The 12,921-nt window shown below is 38.7% G+C and overlaps 1 protein-coding gene across 4 annotated transcripts in view; it reads left to right on the forward strand.

The window, feature by feature from the left end:
- LOC149775766 (serine/threonine-protein kinase 36-like) overlaps positions 1 to 12,921 on the forward strand; it is a 158,703-nt gene that overhangs the window by 91,885 nt on the left and 53,897 nt on the right. For all 4 annotated transcript variants that reach the window (XM_089944445.1, XM_089944448.1, XM_089944449.1 and 1 more), the window contains 3 exons: positions 5,898 to 5,972; positions 10,171 to 10,398; positions 10,884 to 10,987. In XM_089944445.1, the coding sequence (XP_089800571.1) occupies positions 5,898 to 5,972; positions 10,171 to 10,398; positions 10,884 to 10,987 (407 nt within the window). The remainder of the gene's footprint in view (positions 1 to 5,897; positions 5,973 to 10,170; positions 10,399 to 10,883; positions 10,988 to 12,921) is intronic.

A 12,921-nucleotide genomic window follows, 5' to 3' on the forward strand; every position in this document is an offset into this window, starting at 1 on the left:
GGAAATGATTATGGTAGTAATGGAAATGATTATGGTAGTAATCAAAATGATTATGGTAGTAATGGAAATGACTATTATATTAAAGAAAATGATTTTGGTATTAATGGAAATTATTATGGTATAATGGAAATTATAATAGTATTAATGGAAATGATTATGCTTGTTATGAAAATGAATATGGTATTAAATAGGAATGATTATGTATTAATGGAAATGATTAAGGTATTAATTGGAATGATTATTTATTAATGGAAATGTTTATTTATTAATGGGAATGATTATGTATTAAAGGAAATGATTGTGGTATTAATGTGAATTATTATGTATTAATGGAAATGGTTATGGTATATTAGGGAATGATTAAAGTTATTAATGGAAATGATTGTGGTATTAATGGAAATGATTATGATAGAAATGGAAATGATTATGTTAGTAATGAAAATGATTATGGTATTAATGGAAATGATTATAGTAGTAATGGAAATGATTATGGTAGTAATGGAAATTATTATGGTATTAATAGAAATGATTATGCTTGTTATGAAAATGAATATGGTATTAAATGGGAATGATTATGTATTAATGGAAATGATTAAGGTATTAATTGAAATGATTATGTATTAATGGAAATGTTTATTTATTAATGGGAATGATTATGTATTAATGGAAATGATTATGGTGTTAATGGGAATTATTATGTATTAATGAAAATGATTATGGTATTAATGGAAATGATTATGTGTTAATGAAAATGTTTATTTATTAATGGGAATGAATATGTATTAATGGAAATGAGTATGGTAGTAATGGAAATGATTATGGTAGCAATGAAAATGATTATGCATCAATGGCAATGGGTTTTTTAATGGATGATTATGGTATCAGCAAGATATTTCTCAGTGGTTTTCAGCTTGTATAGACTTAGACAAACTTTTTTGAATAAGTGAAGAACAGAATCTAACTGATCTCAGCTGCTCGGATCATACTTAGAGTACCACGATTAGAGACCACCTCCTTGCTGCTCTGTACCCTACACTGGCTATCCATTCGATCCAGAATCAAACACAAAATTTGTTCTCTGTACTATGTATCACTGACGGACCTCACCCATGTGTACACACCAGCAAGATACTTACACTCCTCTTCTGACAATCGTATACTCATTATTCCCACTATGAAAAAGAAGTCATATGGACAATGTTCTTTTGCATACCAGGGCCCAGCAACATAGAATGAATTGCCCACTGAACTTAGACACAAAGACACAGTGATCCCATTCAAGAGTGCTCTTAAAACTCACTTATTTCGACTGCGTTGTTGTTGGCAACCATTAGTCTCGAGAGACGATTGAACTGCGCCCATGAGAGATGTCCCGGTTGGTGGTTGTGCAGTGTCTGCTGTGGCTATATAGTCCATTGTGGGAGTGGCAGTCCGTGCTGCACTTGAAAGTTGCGTCTGGTGTTGGTTGGAGCTGCTTCTTCTTCCTCTGCGATCGTCTTTCATCAGCTAGCAAGCATAGCTTGTCCTCTCCGGCTTTCAGACCAGTGATCAGAGCATGTCGCCAGCTTGATCTGTCTAGAGTAAGCTCTTCCCAGGTGTTGACATCGATATCAAGGGCTTTCATGTTGTGCTTGCAGACATCCTTGAAGCGGAGATGTGGCCGTCCGATCGACCTTTTGCCAGAGGCGAGTTCCGAATAAAGAATGTCTTTGGGGATCCGTCTGTCATCCATCCGACATACATGGCCCAGCCATCTGATGCGACGTTGGCGGAGGAGTGTGATCATGCTGGGAATCTTGGCATGCTCGAGCACCTCATTGTTTTTTACTCGATCACTCCAGGTGATCCCGAGTATGCGTCGGAGGCATCACATGTGAAAGGCGTTCAGTCTTTTCTCTTGTGAGGCATATAGAGTCCAGGTTTCACTGGCGTACATGAGAGTGCTTAGCACGCAGGCACGGTACACGGTGATCTTAGTGTTCAAGGTCAGCATGCTGTTGTTCCACACTCTCTGCGACAGCCGGGAGAGAGTTGTTGATGCCATTCTGATCCGCTTGTTGAGCTCAGCATCAATTGAGAGGTTGTTGGTAATGGTAGAGCTGAGGTACATGAACTGACTCACCACCTCAAGTTCATAGTTGTTGATGGTGAGGCTTGGGGGGGGGGGGGCCGCATCCTGAACCATCACGTTTGTTTTCTTTAGGCTTATGGTTAACCAAAACTCATCGCAGCTTTAGCAAAGCGGGCCATCAGGTGCTGAAGCTCAGCTTCTGTGTGGGTGGCTAGAGCAGCATCGTCTGCGAAGAGCATGTCCTGATGGTTACTTCACGCACTTTGCTCTTTGCCTTCAGTCATGCCAGGTTGAACAGTCTGCCGTCTGATCGCATGTGCAGGTAAATCCCTTCTGTGGACGTCCCAAAGGCGTGCTTGAGCAGGACTGCGAAGAAGATGCCGAAGAGTGTTGGGGCAAGGACACAGCCCTGTTTAACTCCACTGCAGATGTCAAAGGGGTCGGATGTTGAGCCATCGTACTGCACTGTGCCTTTCATGTCATCGTGGAAGAACTGGATCATGCTTAGCAGCTTTGGAGGGCAACCAATTTTCACCAGGATTGTGAAGAGTCCGTCTCTGCTGACCAGATCGAATGCCTTGGTGAGGTCTATAAAGGCCCTGAAGAGGGGCCTGTGTTGTTCTCTGCATTTTTCCTGCAGTTGCCTGACAGAGAAGATCATGTCGATTGTGGACCTCTCTGCATGGAACCCGCATTGCGACTCTGGGTAAACTCTGTCAGCAAGCGTCTGCAGTCTGTTCAGGATGACGCGTGCGAAAACTTTACCCACGATGCTGAGAAGTGATATGCCCCTGTAGTTGTTGCAGTCACTAATGTCACCCTTGTTCTTGTACAGGGTTATGATGTTAGCGTCTCTCATGTCCTGAGGCACTGCACCCTCATCCCAACACCGGCAGAGGAGGTCGTGTAGGTGTGTGAGCAGCACACTACATCCACACTTGATGAGTTCTGCTGTGATGCCATCCTTCCCTGGGGCTTTACCTAGGGACAGTTTCTCTAAGGCCTTCTTTAGTTCATCTACAGTAGGTTTCTTGTCCAGTTTGGCCATGAGAGTGAGGTTTTCAATGGCGTTGATGGCATCATTGGTCACGTGGTTCTCTCTGGAGTACAGTTCAGAGTAGCATTCCAACCAACACTCCATCTGATTGCCCTTGTCATGGATGGTATCCCCTGTGGCAGACTTCAGTGGTGCTGTCAATTTCTTCGTGGGACCCATTGCTTTCTTTATGCCATTGTACATGCCTCTGATGTTTCCAATATCTGCTGCTGACTGGTTGCTCTGACAGAGCTGAAGCCAGTATTCATTGGCACACTGCCGTGCTAATCTCTGCACTTTGATTCTGGTAGACTGTATGCCTGTAGTGTCTTCTGGCAGGGGGATCACTTGTATTGCAGGTGAGCACTGCGACGCTCTTCTATGGCTGGCATGAGTGTGGCAGAGTTAGCCTCAAACCAGTCATTGTTCTTTGATTGCTTCTTACCAAAGATCCATGTGGCTGTTCTGTATACAGTCTCTCTGATGTGATCCCATCTTTCTTTGGCACTGCAATTGGGGGGTTCTGAATCAGACATCTTGGAAATAGCATAGGTGAATTCCTCAGCCTTGTCTGGATATGATGTTTTGCTCAAATCAGTGCATGGTTGACCCTCTTGCCTAGAGCGGTGGATCATCTTCGGTTGAAGCTTCATTTTGCAGCACACAAGCAAGTGGTCGGTGATGCAGTCAGCACTGTGGAAGGTTCGGGTAAGAAGCACACCCTTCTTGGCTGACCATCTTGTAATGATCAAGTCCAGCTGGTGCCAGTGTTTAGACCGGGGATGCCTCCAAGACACTTTGTGCTGTGGCTTTGTCTGAAAGAATGAATTGGTGATGCTGAGGTCATGGTATGAGCACATCTCATTCTCATTCATCTTCCCAATGCCAAACTTGCCAAGACAGGAGAGCCAAGAGTTATGGTTGGCACCCACCCTAGCATTGAAGTCGCCCAGCAAAATCAAGTTCTCTTCCTTGGGAATTTTGTCGATGAGTGAGTTTAACTCATCGTAAAACTCATCCTTGGTATCTGTGGAGGATCTTAGTGTGGGAGCGTAAACGCTGATCAGGTTGACAGGCCTGTTTGTGGTGTTGAGGTTTAGGGATAGCAGACTTCCATTTCCTTGTTGGCAGGGTTCTATCATCCCCAGCAGAGTGTTCCTGACAGTGAATCCAACACCAAACTCTCTGGCTTCATCGGCGCTCTTTCCATGCCAGAAGAATGTGTAGTTCTTTTCTCTGAGGGACCCGGAATCTGGTAGTTGTGTCTCCTGTAGTGAGGCGATGTCGTTGATGACTGAGGTCTTTCGAACATCACTGATTGTCTGGAAATCATCTGAAAGCCCAGTCAGCATGGTCCGGACATTCCAGGTACCTAGCTTGAGGATTGAAGTCTTCTGTTTTATTTTTATTTTGTTATTTCTTGGTGCAGTAGTTGCAGTCTGCTTGTCAGGTACTCGCGTACCTTAAGCCTTACGTACCCAGCAAGGCAGGTGAACTGTGGCGGGACGGCACCATATTGGCTGTGGGCTGCCCAGTTTGAGGCAGGCAGTAGCTGTCCAGTGAAACATGTTGGTCTCTCCCACTGTCAGAAGCAACCCCTAGCGTCTGGTTCTATGCCAATTGAGTGGTGACTTATAACCGGTAAACTGCTGCTTCCCATGTTGTGTCGACGCTGTGGAGTGAAGTTGGAGTGTCCTCTCCATGGCGCAAGCCTGGGCAGGGTGATATGGAGAATCAATTGTTGCCCATGCAGCTGATCCCCCCTCTCCACGCAGCTGATGGATCCAAGGGAAAGGACAAGCCGATACATCATGGTACCAGCTGCGTCACAGGAGTTGCCGAGATGACACTGAAATCAATGCCAAGTCACCTTAGGGACTCCGTATCTGGATTTTCTGTTGGGGTTTACTCCCTTATCCTTTCCCCATGAGAGGGTATAGTCGCAAGGCAGCGAAGGTTTGAAATCGGAGTTTACCTTCTCCTAGATGGGCGACCACCCAAGGTTGAAGAGCCCCATCTGCCCAAGGCAACTGGTTTTGAGGCTCCAGAAACTCGCCTGTCATCCCTTCTCCAGTCAGTTTAAACAGGTTCTACCACTCGTGAAGGCCTGGAGCTGGATTTGGTTGTCAGAGGCTCTATCAGATGCAAGCCATTGGGAGATTTCGACTGCAAGAGCAAACTTAAAGACCTAATAATGTTTCCTACCTTAAATATTTTCAGCATGTTTTTTTTTATATGTTTTCTAATTTCATGGTGTTTGTGTTTTGTAATCGTATCATTACATATTTTTTTATGTTATAGGTGTTTAATGTTGTAAAGCACTTAGAGCTTCTCAAGATTAGGCGCGATACAAAGTCTTCATTATTATTATTATTATTATGTGAATGAATAAATGATGATTAAAAAGTACTGTATTTACTCACTAATAAGTTCGGTCTAACAGCACACAACGTAGACCCTGATTTGCCATTTCATAATGCACTAGTAGATCAGGGCCTATGTTGTTTCTTCTTTGATTACTCATAACAAATTGCACAAACCCAATTCTGCAGGCGAATTATGCAGCATTCTTTTTCTGTGGCTATATATCTAATTTATTTCACATGTAGTATGGTATTTATTCCTTGCTTTTCTGTTATAAAGTTGTTTGACTGATAATCCTGTCATTGAGTTTTATACCATTATACTGAATTGGATTGAAATATGAAACAGCTGTGTCTTGAATATGTACAAAACTTAATGTCTGCCACATAATCATGTTTATTTAGCATGAACCTCTTTTTTTTTCAGATATGTGTTCGCTGTCCTTTTGATTATGGCATTCTTGATGGACTGATGCTACTTTTGTGTGAAATGCTAGTCCAGGTTAGTGTTAATGATGGCATTCTAGATGGACTGATGCTACTTTTGTGTGAAATGCTAGTCCAGGTTAGTGTTGATGATGATATTCTAGATGGACTGATGCTACTTTTGTGTGAAATGCTAGTCCAGGTTAGTGTTAATGATGATATTCTAGATGGACTGATGCTACTTTTGTGTGAAATGCTAGTCCAGGTTAGTGTTAATGATGATATTCTAGATGGACTGATGCTACTTTTGTGTGAAATGCTAGTCCAGGTTAGTGTTAATGATGATATTCTAGATGGACTGATGCTACTTTTGTGTGAAATGCTAGTCCAGGTTAGTGTTAATGATGATATTCTAGATGGACTGATGCTACTTTTGTGTGAAATGTTAGTCCAGGTTAGTGTTGATGATGGCATTCTAGATGGACTGATGCTACTTTTGTGTGAATTGCTAGTCCAGGTTAGTGTTGATGATGGCATTCTAGATGGACTGATACTACTTTTGTGTGAAATGCTAGTCCAGGTTAGTGTTGGTGATGATATTCTAGATGGACTGATGCTACTTTTGGGTGAAATGCTAGTCCAGGTTAGTGTTAATGATGGCATTCTAGATGGACTGATGCTACTTTTGGGTGAAATGCTAGTCCAGGTTAGTGTTGATGATGGCATTCTAGATGGACTGATGCTACTTTTGGGTGAAATGCTAGTCCAGATTAGTGTTAATGATGGCATTCTAGATGGACTGATGCTACTTTTGTGTGAAATGTTTGTCCAGGTTAGTGTTAATGATGGCATTCTAGATGGACTGATGCTACTTTTGGGTGAAATGCTAGTCCAGGTTAGTGTTAATGATGGCATTCTAGATGGACTGATGCTACTTTTGGGTGAAATGCTAGTCCAGGTTAGTGTTGATGATGGCATTCTAGATGGACTGATGCTACTTTTGTGTGAAATGCTAGTCCAGGTTAGTGTTAATGATGGCATTCTAGATGGACTGATGCTACTTTTGTGTGAAATGTTTGTCCAGGTTAGTGTTAATGATGGCATTCTAGATGGACTGATGCTACTTTTGGGTGAAATGCTAGTCCAGGTTAGTGTTAATGATGATATTCTAGATGGACTGATGCTACTTTTGTGTGAAATGCTAGTCCAGATTAGTGTTAATGATGATATTCTAGATGGACTGATGCTACTTTGGTGTGAAATGCTAGTCCAGGTTAGTGTTGATGATGATATTCTAGATGGACTGATGCTACTTTTGGGTGAAATGCTAGTCCAGGTTAGTGTTGATGATGGCATTCTAGATGGACTGATGCTACTTTTGGGTGAAATGCTAGTCCAGGTTAGTGTTGATGATGGCATTCTAGATGGACTGATGCTACTTTTGGGTGAAATGCTAGTCCAGGTTAGTGTTGATGATGGAGTAGTGAATTATGAAGAATGTTGTAAGCTAGAATCTGACATGAAAACCCAGTTTTGGGAGAGAATCTTTCATTTAATATTAGATTCTTTGCTTATAAACTTTTTCCATAAAGTAAAGGCTGCTTTTTCGAAACAACCTGTATCAAGAAAGACTAATTTTTGTCAGCAGAAGGGGTGGTCTCTCTTGACAGGTTTTACTGTATAATGGCCGTTTACTTTGGATTTTCCATTTCTCATAAAGAGGAATTTTTTTTCTAAAACTTTATCTGATTTATCACAAGATTGTCCAGGTGCCTGTCTTACATGTGCAACCAGATTTCACGGAAAATCTCCATATTTAGTTAGTTGGACATTTTTCTCGTCCTTAAGTTTGCTTTTGTCTTACCATCATGGTGGGATATGGCATTAACTGTTCTAGTGGAGACAACACTTGCATCATTGTCATCATCAGCAATGTTCAAGTTTTACATTAATGTGTTTCAGAGTGAGAGGCAGTGGTTATTATGACTTGCTTACTTTTTTCTTCCTCACAAATGCACGAAAACCTTTTAATAGATTAAAAAAACATTGATGAGATTTGTATGCATTGGTCTAAATATGGAAGTTGCCTGGTTTATGTCTTGCCTTTTGTATTTTACCTCATAGTAATTTGTGTTTACATTTATTTGGGAATGTTTATCCTCCAAAAGTGTTTTGTATAATTCTTTTTAATTACAGTTTTAGAATTTAATTTTTAATTGGCAACATATAGCTGTCATTGTACCAACATGCAATTAAATGCTAATAAATTCATACTGTCCATCCATCTGGTATTGACCTTTTGATTAAACATTTTTTTTAAAGGGCAGTATATCATGTATTTATTAGCTGATTTTCACAGGACTGCCCACAGATGCATCAGGTGAAAAGAGGGAAAGTCAAAGAAGTTAAATGTCAAGGTCACACATTCTCATTATCATTCTACACATCATCTTCAACAGCATAGTTAGTCTTCATGGGTGATTAACAGTTTAATAACATATGCAATCAACAGTATTAGAAGAAATGCCAATAGAAAGCTGGCCCAGATTTCATGTTAGCAAGGGAAATATCAACTATTATGAACCAAACATTTTGGGATTATATTTCTTATGTTTCTTCTCCATGAAGCAGAACACTTTGAAACAACAAACAAATAGTGTTTGAACAAAACATGTGTCCATTTCAAAACAGGTTTAAAAAAATAAGAAATTAAATGCACATTAGATTATAATGAATACTTTATCATTTAAGCCAAAGAAAAATATAAAATAACAGTCTGATAATAATTGGATAATATTGTTATATTTACAAGATGAATTAGCTTGACTGGTCTTAGACCGAAAGAGCTTACTGGATGGCTTGTTGCCTCTCATCCATTATTATCACTATTCATCCTAAACTACTTGTTAGGTCACAGCAGCTGCACAGGGATTTACAAATCCTCTTGCTCAACTCCTGGGACAAACTCAAAATTGGCTCAGGCAACCTCAAGTCTCCAAGTTATTTGTGAATGGGAAAGTCAAAAAAATTGATAGAGATAGAAAGGTGATCATGTTCCATTCATAATGGTTTATTTTCTGTAAGTTTTATACCCTCTGATCTTGCCACAATACATAGAAAAGCACATTTGGTTAACTGTATACTTACACTGCATTCTTCTACGATGTAACTGGCCACAGTTTCTTATATCTATCATATGTCATTTTTATCTTGTATTCATTGTCAAAGTCGGTCACATATTTTTGGGTGTGCACAGATATAATATTTACTGTTTAAGGCAATAAAGAATAAATATTTATATTTTAATTTGTCAGTTACAGTTTGTGAGCTTACCAACTCTAAACATTAGGGTTATCAAAGATTGTTTTGATGCATGTAGACAAGTTTAAAGTGGGTAGGTGCTAATTGTTAATAAAAAATCTCATGAGATTTCTTTGATGGATGTGTTTGATCACTACCAGGAGGATTTCATTTAAAAGAATTCTTAATGTACCAAAAATGTAGCATCCACAAGTGATGTTTATGATCTGTTGTTTACAGGAGACCAATAAGAATAATTATTCTCTTAAACTTTGGCTGGTCAAATATTTTGATGGATGTGACAGATTTTAATGTGGCAAAATGATAATTGCTAAGTATATGGATAAAATAAGTGTTCATGGGAATAAATAATTCATTGCAAACAGTCTAGCTTTCATTGTTGTTGATACAGTTAATGAGCTGCATTAGCAGTATAATTTAGTCAATTAAAGGAATTTCATTAGAATATCCCATATTTTATTCTTTTATGTTTTTCTCTAGTTGGAATATTATGCTTGGTGCAAACTCCCAGTGGCAAGTTTTCCAGTCAGATTTTTTTGTAAATCCCTGCAGAATCATTACAGGCAGTATGATATTGTACTCATTGACTGTTAACCTACATCTGCTTACAGATGCACTTAAATATATCAAGCAAAGAAATGCATGCATTTACTTTAGTGATCGTGTTTAAAAAACTGATTTGATATGAAATTATTGTACACTTTATTATGAACAAATGCAAATAATATGAAGAACAAATGGGAAGAGGTTCATACAAGGTCAGACAATTGTCCTGACACCTGACTGGAAATGGAACTTGGAGGTCCGAGGTCATGCATAGTGATTAGTAAAGTGTGTGACCCTCTCCAGTCAGATCAAAGAGAATAGTTTGCATTTCCTTTAGGTCGTATAATAGATATAATTTTCATGTCATGTTATCACCACATATTAATCGTTCTCCCTCCGGTCTACAGACAGAAGCACCAGTGGCCCAACTGTACATTGAGACAGGAATCTGGAGTACTTTGTGGCACAGGGTAGCCCAGGCTCTCCAGGTCACTAACCCAGAAACAGATACACCAATTCATGACATTGAGACTGAGAGAGAAACCGCACAGGGCTTCCGTGAACCAGATTGGTCCCTTGTCTCCCCACAAGGGTTGATGGCAGTGCTACAGATGGCTGTTACTGTCTTCACTAAAGTAGGGATATCAATATATAATCTGCCATATCCATAAAGTTTGTAAATGTGAAAAATGTATTCCAGTATGAATCCTTATGTGTTTAACGGTGTGCTATAAGTTGGTATTTAAAAGTATGTTAAATTTCAGTAAATATCCATCATGGTTAAAAGTTCTTATCTGTTAATAAATCCCAAAATAAATCTTGTTGATATTTAAAAGTATGTTCTCTGTTGCAGAGTTTTTAACAGATTGACTATGCCTTTTTGCAATCGTGTTTCATGCATTAAAAAAATGGTAAAATTATTGTGATAAAAATTAATATAAGATTCATAAAACATACCTAAAGAGTGCCTTAGTTACTATTATAGAGAGTTAATGTATTGTTACTATTATAGAGAGTTAATGCATAAATTGTTTGGTATGAAACTGTTTTGCAGTTTCCATACTATGCAGTTTGCTGTATAACTGTTGCTAAGACAATTATACTTGGCTGTTTATTTCAGGAAACACAACAGTGCATTCCAAATCTTGCTGTTCCAGATAGTGTTATAATGCTAACCCTTGTTCATCTACTGAAAAAAGAATTTTTAGCATGTTTAGCTAAAAGGTGAGCAAATATTAACAAAGTATATTGATTGACTCTGTAAGTAGCAGGAGTCCATAAGAAGGTAGAGGATTCTATAATCCATGACTAGTTCAACACATTTCTACCCATTTTATTTGGGCATGACCACTATCAGTTTGTACCATTGGCTAAGCTTTGATTGAGTACAGCCATAAAAGAAGTCAGAGTAGGCTCCCCTACTGGCAACAAAGCCCCTGTATTTTCCAGTTATTACTTCTGTTTATATAAGAGTGCATGTTTCTTATTAAAGCGATAGCAAATTTCACTTTTCTTAGTGCCTTTTCACTCTCACAACAAATTCTTAAAGTGTTCTCCTTTCTTTTGTTTATTTATGGCAGTCTGTGGCCAGATGTTGCAATCATTACAGAAAAAGGGAAAAACCTTTCAAGATCTTGGAGCATTAAGATCTGTCAGATGGTGCATATCAGCCTTCAGATACGGCCACTGTTATTGTAAATGAAAAATAAACTATCAATAATTGCTATCTTCAATTTTTCTTTGGACCAATTTCAAACAATCTAAGCACAGAGCAACCAAGCATAAAGACCTCCATGTTTTTTTGTACAATTGATGCTGATCTGCAGTTAAATATGTCCACTGTTACTAAATATAGAACAACCAAAAATGACTTCTCCAGAACTCACGGGACATAATTTGTTCATATTTTCAAAAAGCATCCTGACATAAAGACCTTTCAGTTTTGTACAAATGATGCTGGTTTCTAGGGCAAGATGGCTCCTACTTCTTACCTATTCTCCTGATTTATTATGATTGGATTTTTCTTAGATAAAATTTACCCTATAATTATTTGAGTACACCCATTCCCTTAGTTACATCTCCATAGAACTTGGACCTCCTCTCTAGTAGAAATTGACAACTTTAGTTTTTTTGGTGCTAAGCCAAGTATATAAGTAGAGACTACTCTGTTGTTACTATTTTTTAAAACCCTGATAACCTTGTTACTAAGCCAAGTAAATACAGTTGTATTGTTCGGGGGTGGGATGGAGGTGCTGGATTTGTGAGGTAGTGGATGTGCTTCCAGCATATTATTATTGGGTAAATATTATTGAAGAAACATTCAGAAAGTTAGTTTTTTTTAGACCATTATATGGAATGTTGTAAACTTAAGCTTACATTCAGCACAGGTAGATGATCAATTCTGTCAAATACTTTAAAATTAAAAAGCCTTTTGTTGTACTTATTATTGACATCATAAAACTCATAGTTAACCCATCATCTATATTGGTCTATACTTCTACCTCAAGCAGATATGGTTTATGAAAGTTTCCCTTTTATTATTCATACATTCCCAGAGGAAGTACAGGTTTAAGACAAGAGCTACTTGCGTGCTTTGCCTTGACACCCCCTGCACTTTTTATTACATATTCTCACTCAGTGATCCTGAGACCAATAACTTTGACCCAGTATTAATAACTGAAACTCTACAGCATATATTATGTGTCTTCATGCTAAGACTGCATATTTGAAGTTTGGAGAGAAAAAAATACTTTGAAAATGCCTTTGTTACTGCAATCTTTAGTTCAAAGGGTCATTAGGTTGAGTCAGCTTATGGTATGGCCCTGATTCCAGCATGTACCATCCATTGTGCATTTATCAACAATTGCTTTTTTGAACATGTTAAAAACTAAAGGACCATTTTCATTTAACTTTGTAAGACTTTTTCTGATAATATAGTCTACTAATTTTTTTCAGGATGACTCCCCTAGCAACAATGTGGCTTCCTTAGCAACCATATGAAAAACCTATTTTTCAAGTTCTTGATTAAATTTGGCAGGAATGTCTTTTATGCCATCTGTATCATATTTGTGTGCAGGATGGCTTGCCTTGCAATGTTGTAGCTTTGATAACAACCATTTTGTAACCTTCAGAATGGCTGAACTGATTTTTGATTAAAC

Source organism: Sinohyriopsis cumingii, chromosome 19 (genome assembly GCF_028554795.1).
Source record: "Sinohyriopsis cumingii isolate HCF-2022 chromosome 19, ASM2855479v2, whole genome shotgun sequence".
In the NCBI taxonomy this organism is placed as follows: Eukaryota; Metazoa; Mollusca; class Bivalvia; order Unionida; family Unionidae; genus Sinohyriopsis; species Sinohyriopsis cumingii.